Source organism: Podarcis erhardii, assembly GCF_964252035.2.
Source record: "Podarcis erhardii genome assembly, chromosome: 13".
NCBI lineage: Eukaryota > Metazoa > Chordata > Lepidosauria > Squamata > Lacertidae > Podarcis > Podarcis erhardii.
The window spans coordinates 41,977,237-41,994,712 of NC_138502.1; the positions used below are offsets into that span (position 1 = coordinate 41,977,237).

At 46.5% G+C, this 17,476-nt stretch overlaps 1 protein-coding gene across 1 annotated transcript in view; it reads right to left on the minus strand.

Moving 5' to 3' along the window:
• ACE (angiotensin I converting enzyme) overlaps positions 1 to 15,334 on the minus strand; it is a 65,273-nt gene extending 49,939 nt beyond the window's left edge. The window contains exon 1 of the mRNA XM_081837607.1: positions 15,082 to 15,334. Coding sequence (XP_081693733.1) covers positions 15,082 to 15,306 — 225 coding nt within the window. The 5' untranslated portion in view covers positions 15,307 to 15,334. The remainder of the gene's footprint in view (positions 1 to 15,081) is intronic.
• Positions 15,335 to 17,476: the final 2,142 nt, after the last annotated feature.

Below are 17,476 nucleotides of genomic sequence, written 5' to 3' on the forward strand. Positions count from 1 at the left end.
AAAACAGGTGGTGTGGGTGAATTGTACAGATGCAAACACATTAAAAAAATATATTGTACACTCAGTTCTAAATGCACATTTCACTGAAGATATGTATGAGCCAAGGTAGAAATGTGGGCAGCTTCCCATTCCACACCCCCACCCACTGAAATGAATAAATGAGGGCTCTATTTCTAGTACAGTGGTACCTCGGGTTACATACGCTTCAGGTTACAGACTCCGCTAACTGAGAAATAGTACCTCGGGTTAAGAACTTTACCTCAGGATCATAGCTGTCAACTTACAGATTTGAAAATAAGGGACCAGCAGCCTCGAAAATAAGGGACCAGCAGCCTCGAAAATAAGGGATTTTAGTCAACCGACAGCCAAACAAAGCCTCAAGTGGTGGTTCCCATAGCGCAGCAACCCGTCAAAGGGGATGCAGCAAGGAAAACCACCGTCACCTCTCCGCTGGGAAGCGCTGAGCAAAGGCGAGTCCCCAGGCAACGCGGCTGATTTGATTGGCACAAGGCATGCAAGCTCCACCCCCCAGTCATTCTTAGACTCCTTACTGGGTGAGCAACGCAGCCAAGCAACCCAGTTGGAGCTTTCCTCCTCCCTGGCCGGCAGGGAGGGAGGGAGGGAGAGGAGCTGCTTCCTTTGAAACCCGGGAAAATTAAGGGATATCATCAATAAGGGACAGCAGCGGGACACAGCGCTGGGATAAGGGACTGTCCCGCCAAATAAGGGACGCTTGACAGCTATGCTCAGGATGAGAACAGAAATCGTGCTCCAGCGGCGTGGCGGCAGCAGGAGGCCCCATTAGCTAAAGTGGTGCTTCAGGTTAAGAACAGTTTCAGGTTAAGAACGGACCACCGGAACAAATTAAGTACGTAACCAAAGGTACCACTGTATAGGGGAACTCTTTAGGTGTTTTGTAGCAGGAGGGTCTAGGACAGAGTGATAATCCAAAAGGCTTACTACCCCTGTAGCTTTCCTAGTTGATTCCACACTAGTGATTTAGTCTGCAACCACTTGCTTGTTATGCGGAATCCAGGCAATGTTATGGCCAACCTGCTGCATTTAATTTGCTGTGGCTGCTGTTGTCCTCCCATCATTTTTAGACCTATGGGGATGATTCCTACCTGCCCCCACCCCGCCCATGCAATTGCGGCGCCAGCTTGGATTAGAGTTTTGTTTTTGGGTTTTTTAGGGCTTCTGTGTCTGAATCAGAAACTTGCACTTTGTAGCTTCTGTCTCTCATTGCTTCCTGTTCAGCACGGCGTTGCATTAGTGCCGTTGACCATTAACTGGTTAGTTCCTGTTCCCTGAAGGAGAGTGGATTGATTTACTGAGTTTTTCCTTTTCCTTTTCCTTTATTAAAGTGTGAAATGACAGTATTTCGCCATGAAATAAAAAAAGGAAAAAAACAATGAGAGGGAAAGACTGTTTGAAGCTCTCCACCCCCACCCCAAGGAATGAGATCTTACTAATTAAGGGGCAGCTCATCACTAATGCCATGCCACTTTAACAGGAAGCAATTGGAGGCAAAAGCTGCAAGGAAGAAGTGTTTAATCAAAGTTGCAGGGTGCTGCTGAATGCTATTTGCTTTTGACTAGGGATGGTGTAGAAATTTGATTCAATCTGCATTTAAAGATGAATTGCATTTTCCAAAACAGGAAGAGAAAACAAACCACAGCCGTCCTTTGAAATCTCCAGTCAAGTAACGTGTACAAAAAGGCATATAACAGTGGTACCTCAGGTTAAATACTTAATTCGTTCCGGAGGTCTGTTCTTAACCTGAAACTGTTCTTAACCTGAAGCACCACTTTAGCTAATGGAGCCTCCTGCTGTTGCCGCGCCGCCGGAGCACAATTTCTGTTCTTATCCTGAAGCACTGTTTCTGGGTTAACAGAGTCTGTAATCTGAAGCATATGTAACCTGAAGCGTATGTAACGCGAGGTACCACTGTATTAGTGAAAATGACATACAACAACCCATTATATTACGGAAAAATGGTCTGCAGAAATATGTATATTAGACAAAATTGCATAGAAAATATGTATATTTTGAGAGATTTGCACTAAAATGTGGATGAACTTTCATGAGAGTTTGTTTGTTTAAATGGCAAACTAATGTGGAAATGTGAACTTAAGGCTGGAACAATGAAAAATAAAGAGAACCCAGAACTGCCAATTTCACCCATCCCTACTTCTGAGTAAACAGGATAAAAGGATCACCCTTTTAAATTCCACTTCTAGCTGATGACAGAAAAGGAATCCCCTCAGCTGTAACCTCTGGGTCTGGATACCTCAAGGATATGAAAGAATAGGTCCTCAAAATGTAACAAGAAGTCCACAAGTGTAAGAGTTCCCAAACTCATACAAAAACTGCATGCTAGAGTAAACTGAAGTCCAGGAAAAATATGCTACCAAATCAGAAAGTGGTGGATGGGTGCGAAGTTTGTTACCAGGAAATGTGCTTCCTTGCAGATTAGAAGGCAATTTCCAAAAATAACATGCCACTTCGTAGGGAAAACAAACTCCCAATGTAGCAGGTAATTGAGAGTTACGAAACAACAAACAGAAAGCCTGAACAGAAATATGGGCAAACTGTGCCAAAAATAAATAGAAAGGAAATCCTGTGTACCAAGCCTATTTGCATGCAGAAATCCATCAGTTACAGTACATCGTTTTTTGCTTAAGATAAAAGTGTCCCCTCCTCCACCACAGCTTTGAAAGGCTAGGGTGACAGAACTGAAAGATTCCAAGAAAATAGGGATTTGTGGCAGAGCTGCAGTCTGCAACCACACTTAATTACTGAGCCTATGACCACATTTCAATCTATTTATTTGTTCCATCGCATTTCTAACCTGCCCTTTTGCCATAAGGTTCCAGGGTGTGTTACACAAAATAAAAATAACACAATATTAAAATCTACTTTGGCCACCTCATGAGAAGACTCCCTGGAAAAGACCCTGATGTTGGGAAAGATAGAGGGCACAAGGAGAAGGGGACGACAGAGGGCGAGATGGTTGGACAGTGTTATAGAAGGGACCAACATGAGTTTGACCAAACTGCGGGAGGCAGTGGAAGACAGGAGTGCCTGGCGTGCTCTGGTCCATGGGGTGACGAAGAGTCGGACACGACTAAATGACTAAACAACAACAACAAAATCAGCTGGGGGCGGAATTAACAGCCATATTTCAGCAGCTTGCTTCATAAACCTAAACAATCCTGTTGTCAACTCGCCGTCTTGCCCAGCCAGACCTCCGCCCCTGAAAATTTTTTATTCCCAGCCAAAGCCAGCCAACAGTCCATACAGCACACATTACAGAGGTACCTCAGGTTACATAAGCTTCAGGTTACATACGCTTCAGGTTACAGACTCCGCTAACCCAGAAATAGTGCTTCAGGTTAAGAACTTTGCTTCAGGATGAGAACAGAAATCGTGCTCCAGCGGCGCAGCAGCAGCAGCAGCAGCGGCAGGAGGAGGAGGCCCCATTAGCTAAAGTGATGCTTCAGGTTAAGAACAGTTTCAGGTTAAGTACGGACCTCCAGAACGAATTAAGTACTTAACCCGAGGTACCACTGTATCTGGGCCGTGCAGCTGTGCCTTAAAAATATATTTATTTTTTGGGTGCTAGGACACAAATGGACCAAGATAATCTGCATTATCTTTGAGGGCAGAGGGCTTTAGCCCTTTGCTCCTGGTTGTGGCCTTTATCAAGATTGTGCGTGCAACTGTATACCCCCTCAATAGTCCCAAGTCCTCTCATGTTGTCTGCGTATTGCAAAAACAGCACAATAAAATGTCAGTAATATCTACAACATATGGTTCATCATCAGTGGCCAGCACAGAAGTTTTTGGTTCATGAATTGGTTTAAACAAAAAACAAAACAAAGGGAAAGCAGGATAGAACAGAGTTAACAGATAACATTAAACATTGCATAGCTGAATGCCTCATCAGGAGAACTTATGGTTGTGCTTAGGTTAAGTATGAGTCATTTTTCCTGTTAGGTTACCAATGAAACAAAATAAAGTGTTGTTCTACTAACGAACACAGGAAGTGGGTTCAAAGTGACCCACTTTCTGTGTTCATTAGTAGAACCACACTATATATATATGTTTGAATATAAATGTAGATCAACCATGTTGAGCAAAACACTGATGCGTGGATTGTTCATTTCCTGAAGTACTGGCATATGTTGTGAAATTAACCCACACACAGATCTTTCTTGATCTATCTATGTGTCAACCATAGCTTATTTGTTATTCTCTCAAGGATGGCGGTTTCCCAGACTGGCCTATCTTTGTGCCAGAAAGGTCTTCCCCGTGTCTGGTTGTGTTGTATCTCACCTCTTATAATAAATGGTTTATTAATTCTTTATTAATCCAGACTGTTGTCTTGAAATATATTTGATAAAGCCAATCTCAGCTGCCTTTGTTATCTGTAGAGTTACTTTGCCTGCAACCAGCTGATGGGCTAGAAATATAGACTTCACAATGGCGATGCCTAATCTTATACCTCATTAGCCTTTATTTACAGCTTCTCCACCAATCTCTGACAGGGCCACCTTGCCTTATTTTAATCCCCAATGGGAGCACTGGTACAGCATGAGGCCATCAGCTCGCTCTGTAGTTAGTATAAAACTGGCTACACTTCCTCAAAACAGTCTAAATCCCCAATCAATGTAAACTGTCTTTGGTGCCTGAGAGCAAAATAAATAAAACATGATCACAGTCACAAACTGTAGCCACTTAAACTGAGGAGAGAAATCTGGATTCATAAATAGGTGATCTAGAGTTGACTGGCAGGGCTGGAAAGGTCTTGGGGGGCAGCACCAGATCTGACCAGCTCATCCACCCCACAGATTTGCTTACTGGCAATCCACACCACAATTCACCATAAGCAGAGAGAATGAACCCAACAGAAAGCGGATTGCAGACCAAATAGCTTCAGATGTCTCCATAAAATGAGTCAAGCCACGTCCTGCAGTTGGAAGTCAAGACTAGAGCTCATCTACACTTTCGCTTGACCCACGCCTAGAAAGCGTGGGTCCAAGCGGTTTGCGTTTGACTCATGCTTTCTAGGCCCAGGTCCAAATGGTTTTCCCCTTGCTCTGCTCCTTTCCTAGGGAAAACCCGCTCTTTAGCTCTGAATGGGTATTAATAATGGTATTATAAATTGGTATTGTTATAATTAGGCTATTATTGGACTGTACAGTCGTACCTTGGAAGCCGAATGCCTTGGTTCTCGAACAAATCAGCTCCTGAATGATCAAAACCTGGAAGTGAGTGTTCCAGTTTTCGAACGATTTCCAGAAGCCGAACGTCCAGCGCGGCTTCCAATTTGCTGCAGGATACTCCTGCAGCCAATCAGAAGCCGTGCTTTGGTTTTCAAACAGTTCCAGGAGACGAACGGGCTCCCCAAACGCATTCTGTTCGAAAACCAAGGTACCACCGTAATTGAAAACTAATAAAAATTATTATCAAAAATAGGAAAAGATGAAACAAATATGAAACAAATATCGTCATTTATATACATCAAAAGTCACCAGGAAATTTTTGAACTTGAAATTATTGCTCTAACAGACAACATGCTTTCTTTAAAAAGAAATTTTATCTTTGAGTTTAACATCTACATTAAGGGTGACCAAAGACTTTGTGGAAATAGAGCAAGTCTCTTATTGTGTCTGAAGATAACATTTAGAAAGATATCTATTGGAAGAGTTTCAGAATTTAAAAAAGAGTTAATTATAGCATTCTGGACTTGGACCACAGTTAAAGTGCAACTTCTGCATAAATAAGAGTTGATGAAGGACTAAGAGAGGAAACTGTGTTAAAAAAAAATCTGTAGAGATTCCAAATTCATAATATGCATAATATGCAACAAAACCTGAACCGTTTATTTTGCTTCCATCTATATTTTTTCCATTAAGTTCCATTAAAGGCTAGAAGTGATATACTGAAATTTTCATTACTTCCCCAAATTTGCATAACAGTTATAAATTGGTTATACAAAATGATTCTACTAAAATCACATCAAACATACACCCCCCCCAAAAAATTGTGTGTAACTTGCTAAGTTTAAAGTAAGTATATTTCAAGGTGTGTGTGTTAACTGCTTCCTGTATTTTGCTATTCCAGAATAAAATGAACAAAATTATTATTCTGTTGCCTGCCTTCTCTGACCCTTATTATATTAGTTCGTTTAACCATATGAGCTATGATTAACTTAAGGGTACCAGATTTTTTTCAATGAATCTGGGGACACTTTTCAACTTCAATAGATTTTATATGGGGACTGATTTGTAAATCTGGGATACGGGGACGTCTAGTAACCTTAGATTAACCATCACAATATGAATTCCCCGTTCCCTTTTTTAACCAACCAGCATTTATTGATTTTTTTTGCTGTACTTTCATGGAAGTATGGCTTATAAATATTTAAATAAATCAGCATTCCATATCTTTGTCTCTCCAAGAGTCTCACGATAGCGAAGAATCTGGCGTTTTCCACTCTTGACATATAACTATCCAGGCTTCTGCCAATAGGAGGTTATCTATACTGTATTAGCGTTACCTAACTTGCACCATAAATGGTTTCTATCAGCTGAATCACATGCCATAGCTAAAGTTCACAAAAGCCACATAAAGATGTTTATTAGGGCCCTTAGTACTTTGTTGAGCAAGATGGTGGAAGGTCACAAAATCGTCAGAAGTATTTTGGCCCTATCTGACTGCAGCTTGTTTAGTGTATAAAACAGGTGTCCTGCCAGACAGAGGAAGAGGATGCTATTTAACCCCATCTGTCACAATGCACCTGTTTTTAGTTACTTTCAGGTTTCACTGATTTCAATGAGAAAACATTTTCCCGTTGCAGAAATCTGTGCAGCTTTAGCTGAGAGTGCTGTGTTCTGTGTGCCGCACACAAGTGACACAGATAAAGCTGAGGGTTGGAGTGGGGAGGCAAAATATTTATCCTATCTGGGGAGGAAACTAGTTCCTGACCTCAAACATGAAACGTCATCTCAAAAATCTGAGGGATCTCTTTCTGCACTACTTCTTGTTGTGCCTGCCTCCAACATCCTGCAAGAAGAGCAAGACAAAAATTGATGCTCAGTCAAACACACACACACACACACACGGTCTTGCCATTGGACTCCACCACACATCCACACTGGTTGTCAGCCTCTGCTGGGGTCCATGACAACCTTTTCGTAGACAAATACCCAGAGCTTTTTTTCAGCTGGAACTCGCCGGAACTCAGTTCCGGCACCTCTCAGGTGGGCACCATTGCCATTATAAGAGAACAAGGCAGGCGTTCTGGTGATGAGTTCTGGCACTTCTTTTTCTAGCAAAATAGCACTACTAATACCCCTGGCCCCATCCCAAATCCTCAAGTATTCTAGCATCTCTCTTCTTTTTAAATTAGGGGTTCCCCCCTTCTTTTTTGAATAAAAGAAGAAGAAACTAAGGAACTCATATAACAACAAATTACAAAACACATCCTGATCAGTGTACCAGCTTGTACAATATCTTGTGATAAACATTTGAAAAAATAATTCCAAAAGGTCTTGTCACATTCTTATGTACGCCGAGGGAGGATTTCTGTCACTGTTAAGTTGTGGGTGAACATATCAGACGGCACAGCAATTCTTCAAACAGCTCTTGTTTATTCACAGGCCAGAACAGAACTGAACTGAAGGGTTCAGCCAGCCTGCTTATATAGAGCTTCACTACAACGCAACAGTAACCACTTTCTGTAACTATCCAATCACTGAATGTCACTTTCAATCCCTTATTTGCATATGTGGACCTGAGTCAAAACTATCTACAATATCCCGCTGCTGGCTCAGGGTGAGAACTTCAGTACATAACAGTCACTTTCTTGTTTCTTTACAAAATTATTATAAAATAATAAGGGACTAGTATTTCCTCTGGCAGTTTTGGGTTGGCATGTCAGTTTCCCAGCTAACACTATTGACGATACTCTACTGTACCAGGATTCGACATTTAAATCTCCTCCATGTTTCCAACACCTTCCATTCTTGCTTAGCCTCTCTCTCTTCGTGGCTAGCCCCTTTGCATGCCACCTGGCTTCTCCTAGCTCCCCTGCAACATCAATTCCTTTGCCCTTTGTGTGAGAAGAAAATATCCCCAAAAGACATACAGGGAAGGAAAAGTCCACCTCATCTTCTGCCCACTGCACAAAGCAGTCAAAAGGCATGTGTTCACGTTACAACTTTAGAGCACAGTGAACACACCGAAGGGTGTTGATGTGCAGGGATGTCTTTGCCCTGTACAAAGTTGTTCACATCTTGGCTAGAGAAAAATTAAAGGTAAAGGTAAAGGGACCCCTGACCATTAGGTCCAGTCATGACCAACTCTGGGGTTGCGGCGCTCATCTCGCTTTATTGGCCGAGGGAGCCAGTGTACAGCTTCCCAGTCATGTGGCCAGCATGACTAAGCCGCTTCTGGCGAACCAAGCAGCACACAGAAACGCCGTTTACCTTCCCGCCTATTTATCTACTTGCACTTTGATGTGCTTTCGAACTGCTAGGTTGGCAGGAGCAGGGACCAAGCGACGGGAGCTCATCCCGTTGTGGGGATTCGAACCGCTGACCTTCTGATCAGCAAGTTCTAGGCTCTGTGGTTTAACTCACAGCGCCACCAGCATCCAAGAGACAAATTAGGACTGCAAATTATGGACTGCAGACAAATTATGGACTGCAGACAGGACGAAGCTGTTCTGAGACACAACAAACTATGCATCAAACAGTAGTACCTTACAACAAAGAACAGAATACATATGCACTTTGAATATCATTGTGGGAATGTGGATTAAAAGCCCAGAAGCGGAAATGCAGTCATTGTGCAAGAAACAGCTCTAGACTACCTAGACTTGTTGGAAGCGCATGCCTGGAAAATGTATACGCCACCAGCTCTTACTTCTATTTGTTCTTTGGCAAGCCATGTCACTTTGCTGTCCCGTTAAAACACACAATTAAACACTCTCTTCCTCTGTTAACTCCTAGATCCTGTATGCAAGCTGGAAACAGTTCGTTCTTCATTGTGAGCGCTAACATTGAAGGAAGTTCCCTTCCTGTGCTTGTACATCAAGAGAGGAGGCTGCAGAGAGTTCAGAAGAGGTAGGCTAGGAGCCAGACATTTGCAGCAATTCTCAGATTGCCACCTCCATGCTGGCAATCAACTGCAACGGCCCACAAAGCAGGCTGCTGCTGTTTAATGTTTAATCTTTTCTGAGGACATCTTTGCTTTTTGCACAGAGTGCACTTTCAAATCTGCATTACCAACCATGAGAACTAAATTTGACTTGTGGGGGCACTCTGGATTACTTAACATGGAACAGAAGGCTAAGATATCAAAAACAGAAATCTGCTTTTAGTATGTGGCAAAACTTCCTCTTCACTCATAACCTGCTCCCCTTGGACGCAGACCTTCCAGCCACAGCTTGGAGAAGAAGCACAGGGTGGAAAATACAGCCCAGTGATTCCATACCATTTGACTTCACACTACATGCCCTTTGCTTGCACCAGCTTGCCTGGCTGGCATGCTCACTTGAGTAAGAACATAGGGCTAAACCTTGCAGACCAAATGTAAGAGTCCTTCTTATTTAGTATCTTGTGTGGGTTAAACCACTGAGCCTAGGGCTTGCTGATCAGAAGGCCAGCGGTTCGAATCCCCGTGACGGGGTGAGCTCCCATTGCTCAGGTCCCTGCTCCTGCCAACCTAGCAGTTCGAAAGCACGTCAAAGTGCAAGTAGATAAATAGGTACCGTTCCGGCAGGAAAGTAAACGGCATTTCCGTGCGCTGCTCTGGTTCGCCAGAAGCGGCTTAGTCATGCTGGCCTCATGACTCGGAAGCTGTACTGGCTCCCTCAGCCAATAAAGCGAGATGAGCGCCGCAACCCAAGTCAGCCACGACCGGACCTAATTGGTCAGGGGTCCCTTTACCTTTACCTTATTCCACAGTGGTCAGACAGATCTGTCTAGGCAGCCCAAAAACAGCACACTAGAGAGCATAACAAGAACCCTTCTTGATCTCACCCAACTTGTTCCTTCTACTAGGTGGCCAAGCAGATGCCCACAGGAAGCTCACAAACAGGACACAAGAGGAACACATTCCTCCTGCTGTTGTTTTCCAGAAGCTTGTATTTGGAATCAGGGTCCATTCCGAGAAGTAACACCACCCCAGAATCATGTTCTGCTTTGCAGGGTTGGAAGAAAAAGATGGGGTGAATGTGGCCCTTGATTCATGGGGGCACCATAACCATGATAACTGTAAGGTGTCTATGTTGAAACGGTTGGGATGCAACTCAGCTTGTACCTAATGCTGGTGGGGTTTGCATGGGGAGAAAGGAGATAGAGCTCCCTAGACCTTTGAGCTCACTGCCCTTTGCCAGTGCTGACCTCTCTTTTGATCCTAGACTGGTGTTTTTAGGGTTGCTGCCCTAACTTCTTGCTTCCCCGCTCATACTTCTGAAGTCAAGAAAGAGGAAGAGATATCTTCTTGTGGCTCTCCCATAAGAACGTAAGGCGAGCCTGCTGGATCAGCCCAAAGACCACAGCATCCTGTTCTCACAGTGGCCAAACACATGCCTGTGGGAAACCAAGAGCACAAGAGCACTTTCCCTTTGTGCAGTTTCTAGCAACTGGCGTTCATTTCTGAAGCATACTACCTTTGACTGCGGACGCACGGCATAGCTGCCAAAGCTAGCACCAACTGATAGCCAGTGTGGTGTAATGGTTAAGAGTCTCGTAATCTGGGGAACCAGGTTCGCGTCTCCGCTCCTCCACATGCAGCTGCTGGGTGACCTTGGGCCAGTCACACTTCTCTGAAGTCTCTCAGCCCCACTCACCTCACAGAGTGTTTGTTGTGGGGGAGGAAGGGAAAGGAGAATGTTAGCCGCTTTGAGACTCCTTAGGGTAGTGATAAAGCGGGATATCAAATCCAAACTCCTCCTCTTCTTCCTCCATGAATTCCTCCAGTTCTCTTTCAAAGCTGCTCAGGTTGGTGACAATCATTGTTTCCTGTGGGAGTTGAGCTGAACTGTGTGCTGTGTGAAGGAACACTTTCTCCTGCAGAGGTCAAAGGGCAAGCAAGGCTCCTCTGCATCTCCAACTTAGTTAGAACAGAAAGTCTTCATTATCCAATTATGTATTACTTATAATAAACTTTCTTATCTTTCAGTCTTAAAGTCTGAGTGTGGTTGCTTTGAATTAAGGCAACAACTATTTCATACGCAGCCAGCTTTTCTTTTTTTATAAACTGCTCTGAGGTCTTTAGTTTTTTCTTTTTCCCTTACAATCAAGCAGTACATAAATTTTATGATACAAATAAAAGGTGTGCTAACTCTGCAAAGTAATTCAACAGCGTACACACATACGTTAACAAAAACAGAATTTGTTTCTTTTAATAATGTGTTAGTCGAAATCATTGGTAATGGGCAGTACTAAATATTATTGTGGTTGGGGGTGAGATGTCGCTGCAAGGAAAAAAATAATGTGTACCACTCAAGTTAGTGGCAGCTGTGTAAACATTATGGTAGCATTCTGTGAATGGAGCTTCAGCAAGGGAGAATTAATTAAAACCTACCCGGGATCAAAGGGATGCAGGTGGCGCTGTGGGTTAAACTGCAGAGCCTAGGGCTTGCCGATCAGAAGGTCGGCAGTTCGAATCTCCACAACGGGGTGAGCTCCCGTTGCTTGGTCCCTGCTCCTGCCAACCTAGCTATTCAAAAGCACGAAGTGCAAGTAGATAAATAGGTACTGCTCCGGCAGGAAGGTAAATGGAGTTTCCATGCGCTGTTCTGGTTCGCCAGAAGCGGCTTAGTCATACTGGCCACATGACCCGGAAGCTGTATGCCGGCTCCCTCGGCCAATAAAGTGAGATGAGTGCAGCAACCCCAGAGTCGTCCGCGACTGGACCTAATGGTCAGGGATCCCTTTACCTTTACCTGAGATCAAATATGACAATCTTTTCAGTTGAACATGAAATTGCAGAACAAATAAATTTCAGCCAAGTGAAAAACATTTTTTTTCTGCCATTAAACCTTGGAGGGTTACATCCCAAATAAATCTGTATAATATTGTGATTTTTTCCCATATTCTTTTTTATGTTCTGTGAGATCTAATAAGTGTATCTTCCATTTTCCATTTTCTGATTTATTCTAGTAATACTGTCATATATTATTAAATAGTCTACATTACATGGATTTACTTGTTTGTCCAAACTTTTTCCAAAGAGGGCCAGATTTGATGAAGTGAAGGGCCGTGAGGGCCAACAAAAGTTGTTGACCTTTTTTTAGGCTTGATGTTGTTGAGGGTTTTTTTTTTAGGATTTTACCACAGAAAATAAACTGCCACAGGGGCCAGATTAAACCAACCAGTAAGCTGGATTAGGCCACTGTGGTAGGACTTTGGACATGCCTGAGTTAAAGCATCAGACTAGGACCTGGAACACCAGGATTCAAATCTGCACCCACACACCCCAAGCCATGGTCATTGAATGACCTTGGGCCACTCACTCACTCTCAGCCTAACCTACCTCACAGGGTTGTTGTAAGCAGAAAATTATGGGGAGGAGAATTATGTACACCAACTTGAGCTCCTTGGAGGAAACACTGGATAGAAATGTAATAAATAAATAAATATTTCACATTGTTTGCTCCAGGTGCCAAGATACAAATTATGGCCCTGCTGCCTTGGGTCCTGGAGGAGGCAGTCATAGATAGCCTTATCACCTGTGACTTTGTCTAACCTAAAGCTGACAGCCAACACATCTTGTGGCAATGAGTTCCGCAGTTCAGCTAGGCAGACTCCTCTTCTTTCTCTTAAATCTCCCACCATGCGGCTTCACTGGACTGTTCTAGCATCATGAGACAGGGAGGAAATCCTATCTCCGTCCATTTTCTCCACACCACGCAGACTTATGGAACCATCTATATATGCCCATCCTTAAATCCCCTGCTTCCTAAACGGAAGGAAGTCACCACTCTTGCAAGCTTTCTTCATTGGAGAAGTGAACCACAACCAATCATTCTGGTTCCTCTTATCTGCACCTTTTCCAGCCCTACAATGTCCTTTTTTGAGATGCAGGAAATGAACAGGGATTGTTGTTGTTTAGTCGTCTTCATGACCCCATGAACCAGAGCACACCCCAGTTCATGCAGGGTCCATTTAACCACCAGCCCTTATCATCTCCCCTCAGCACCCAAACTTCTATCTAAACTTGTGGGACATCCTCCCCTCTCAACAATATTTTATAGTAATGAATATCAGTAATTAGTTCTCCATTGGATAGAGAGGTATTCTAGCCAAATTACCTGGCTTACTGGTTTTTACACTCTCCCCCACAATCCCTCACCACCTCATTCCAATGCAGGCTCAGCCCAGGAACAGAAGAAGCCACAAGAGATCAATGCCTCAGTAGGAGGGATTCTGCGTGGGACTTCAGGCAGTGAGCGGGGGGAACAATAGCTGCGCACCAAGAACGCATGATACCGTTAAACGGTGCTTGAAGTACAGCCACCCCCTCAAATAATTCTGGGTGATGTAGTTTGTTAAGCACTGCTGGGAATTGTAACTCTGTGAGGGAGAAACTACAGCGCCCATAATTCTTTGAGGGAAACAATGAGCTCCGAATGGGCTTTGAAGGTGTAACTGTGTCCATAGCTCTCCATCGCTGCGTTTTCTGATTCCTTAGTTTGGGGGTCATTAAGGAAATCAGCTCTGAGTGCTCACTGGAAGGACAGATCCTGAAGCTGAGGCTCCAATACTTTAGCCACCTCATGAGAAGACAAGACTCCCTGGAAAAGACCCTGATGTTGGGAAAGATGGAGGTCACAAGGAGAAGGGGACGGCAGAGGACGAGATGGTTGGACAGTGTTCTCGAAGCTACCAGCATGAGTTTGACCAAACTGTGGGAGGCAGTGGAAGACAAGAGTGCCTGGCGTGCTCTGGTCCATGGGGTCACGAAGAGTCGGACACCACTAAACGACTAAACAACAACAACAAGGACCCTCAGGGAAACCTTTCTCAGTTTCTCCATCTGCAAAATGGAACACCAACAGCATCACGAGGAGGATAAATGGCATACAAAGGCAGGGCATGCAAAAATAAATGTTGACTACCACAGCTGATTATCTTTAATGTCATGGCAGTACTCCCGACAGGTACTGTATACAGGATATAAAAGGCTACCAGAAAAGCCCACTGCAGGAAACATCTGACTCTATGTTAAAATGAACAAGACAGGGTCAGATCGGGAGGCAACGGGAAAGAGCATCAAGACAGGGAAACCCCAGGCTAGTCTAGGCTTTGCTCAAGATCCAGAATTTGCTCCAGGGTCCTGAAGTTAGAAGCAACAGATATTATTCTGTGACAATAATATACTGTAAATTATATTTAATTTACACACACATATGTTGGCACTTTGACATCAGAGGCAACTGATGAGATAAACTGTTGCGTTCACTGTGGCAGGGTAGAACAGGGATGTCAACTTGAATAAAATATTGGGGTGGGGGACACACACAGGTAAGCTCCGCCTGCAGAACTGATAACATGACCTGGCGCATGTGTACCATTTGAACAGCAACACCCATCAACTTTGGAGAGGCGACCCCCTCAAATATTTTATCGGCCCCTAGGATTTGGCTCCTATGGGGCAGAAGGAGAGCTTTAGGCCCAACTGAAGGTGGATATTTTGCCCCATAGGAGCCAACTCCTAAGGGCTGTGGGGGCTTCTGTTCCCCCCACAATAAAACATTTGAGGGGGCTGGCTGACCCCCACAAAGTTGATGGGCGTTGCCATTCAAATGGTGTGCACTGTGTCATGTGGTTGCCTATGCTTACCTGGGGCCCCCCACAATATTTTATTCAAGTTGGCACCCCTGTTTGCCCAGGCTGGTGCTGTGACCTTTCAGCTTGGCTCAAGTGTCAAAGTTACAGAAGGAGGGCCAAAGGAAGGACGCAGCAAAGTGAGAAAGATGCACCCAAAAGAAAAGTCTGGTTTGGGGGCTGAGGCTGGGCAGGGGCTTCGCCTCAGGTGTCTGCTTGGGCGGCCGGAGCTTACCTGCTGCTGGGAGTTGAAGTCTGTCAGGTTGGTGTTGTAATTCCAGCTGGCGGAGACGCTCTCGAAGAAGACCGTCTCGCCGGTGCTGTTGTAGTCCCGGGCGAACTGCACGGCTCCCTCTTCGGTGTGGTTGTATTCTCCGGGCATGAGAGGGTCCTCCAGGGCGAGCGCCCCTCCGCCGCCGCCGAGGAAGAGCAGCAGCAGGAAGGTGGTGACCGGAGGCATCTTGGCGCCAGACGAGGCCGTCCCCGCGAAGAGCGCCGGCTTATAAAGCTGCCGCCGGCTCCCCGGAGACCCTGCCCACGGCCGCGCCTGCCTCGCTCCTCCGAGCAGATAAGCGCCAAGGCTGCCCTCGGGGGCTCGCCGCCGCCGCCGCCGCCGAGCACTCGCCGCAAGGGCGGCCCCTCGCCTTGCCAAAGTCCGCTCCGGTGCCTCGCCGCCGTCACGGGCAAAACAAACGCGCGCCCAGGCGAAGAGGGCGCGCGAGGCGCGGAGAGCTGGAGGAGAAGCTTGGGCGCCCGTCCTCAGGAATGGCCGGGAGATGGGAAGTCGGTGGGGTGGGGTGGGAGTCCGGAGGAAGAGAAGGGACTTCAGGGCGGGAAGAGGCGCCTCGGAGAGCCCGCTGCTCTCTGGCCGGAGGAGAGCGGCGGCGAGCCGGACGCAGCTCGCCTGCTCTCCTCAGAGGAAAGCATTCCATGGAGGGAGCGAGCGAGCGAGCGAGCGCTGCCTTCCTCGCCTTGCCAATTGGCCTCCAAGTCGCCGCCAGGTCTGGGCTCCGGCCTCTCGCCCGCGCTCGGGGTTTCCCCTCGCGGCGCCGCGAGACCCCGCTCCTGGGGGGCGACGCCAGAGGGCGGGAAACACACACACCAAAACATCCTGAGGCGAGGCAGGCACCAAAGGAGCAGCGGGGGAGAGGCGCTTTCTCCTCAGAAAGCCGCAAGGGTCCAGGGACAGGAAGGAGTGAGGTGAGGTACCCTTGCCTCCCCCCCCTTCCAGCACCGCATGGAATCGTCCACTGATTGGGGATAAGGTGATGTGGGGAACCTGTGGGGCCCCTCCAGGTGTTGGCCCAGAACGACTGCCAGCACCAGCACCAGCACTGGCCATGTTGGCTGGGACCAGGGCTTCTTTCCTGACAGGATCCAGTACCAGCACCTCTTCCCCACCTCCTGCCCATGGCAGCCATTTTGTGGTGGTCCCCTTGGCACTTGAGTACAGTACCAGGACTTTAAGCGATGGCTGAGGCCAGGGGTGCCAACTTGAATAAGATATTGGAAGAGGGAGGTAAGTCCCACCGCACATAATTGATCGCAAGACATGGTGCATGGACACCATTTGAATGGCAGTATCCGTTAACTGGGGGGGGGTGCTCAAATATTTTATGGAGGGGGAAAAGGGACCTCAGCTCCTAGGAGTTGGGCTCCTATGACTGAGGCCGAAGAGAATTCTGGTCCAGTAACATCCGGAAGGCCACAGGTTTTCCCATCTTTGCTGGAAGGAAAGCGAAGTGTGGTCACCATGTGTGGTGCAGTGGTTAAGAGCGGTAGTTTCGTAATCTGGGGAACCGGGTTCGCGTCTCCGCTCCTCCACATGCAGCTGCTGGGTGACCTTGGGCCAGTCACACTTCTCTGAAGTATCTCAGCCCCACTCACCTCACAGAGTGTTTGTTGTGGGGGAGGAAGGGAAAGGAGATTGCTAGCCGCTTTGAGACTCCTGAAGGGGAGTGAAAGGCCGGATATCAAATCCAAACTCCTCTTCTTCTTCTTCTTCTTCTGCACCTAGGTGTTCAGTCAGTATTGTCGGTGCCTCATCTACCTGTCTCTCACAATCATTTCCCCTTCACCTTTCCCTTTGGGAGAGCACTTTCCTCCCTCCAGGGTTTCCTCAGAGGCACCATCCCATATTCTAGTCTTACCAATAGAGGCGCAGGGTGCCAGGGCGCCAAGTTCTGGAGGGCACCAGAGAAGAGGCGGAGGCTGGATGTGGCGCCTCCCGGCATCAGCTCGCCGCCCTCGCCTGCCTCCACCATGCCGTGCCGCACCCGGAGCCTCCTGCCATGGCCACCTTGGCATGAAGTGCCGCGTCCAGTTTCCGCCTCTTCCCCACCAGAGCCACCCTCCAGCCGCTGCCCACCTCCTCCAGCCCCGCCGGCAGCGCCATCCTCCCTAAAAAACTCTGGGAAATGGGGTGGGGCGCTGGAGGGAGCTTTGCACCACAGCGCCGGATATGCTTAAGACGGCCCTGTCAAGTACCTTTGAAAAGCCCTCCTGGATCAAGCAAAGAACCATCTCGTCTAGCATTCTGTTCTGACTGTGGCCAACCAGATGAAGATGATAATTTTATTATTTGTACCCCACCCATCTGGCTGGGTTGCCACAGCCGCTCTAGGTGGCTC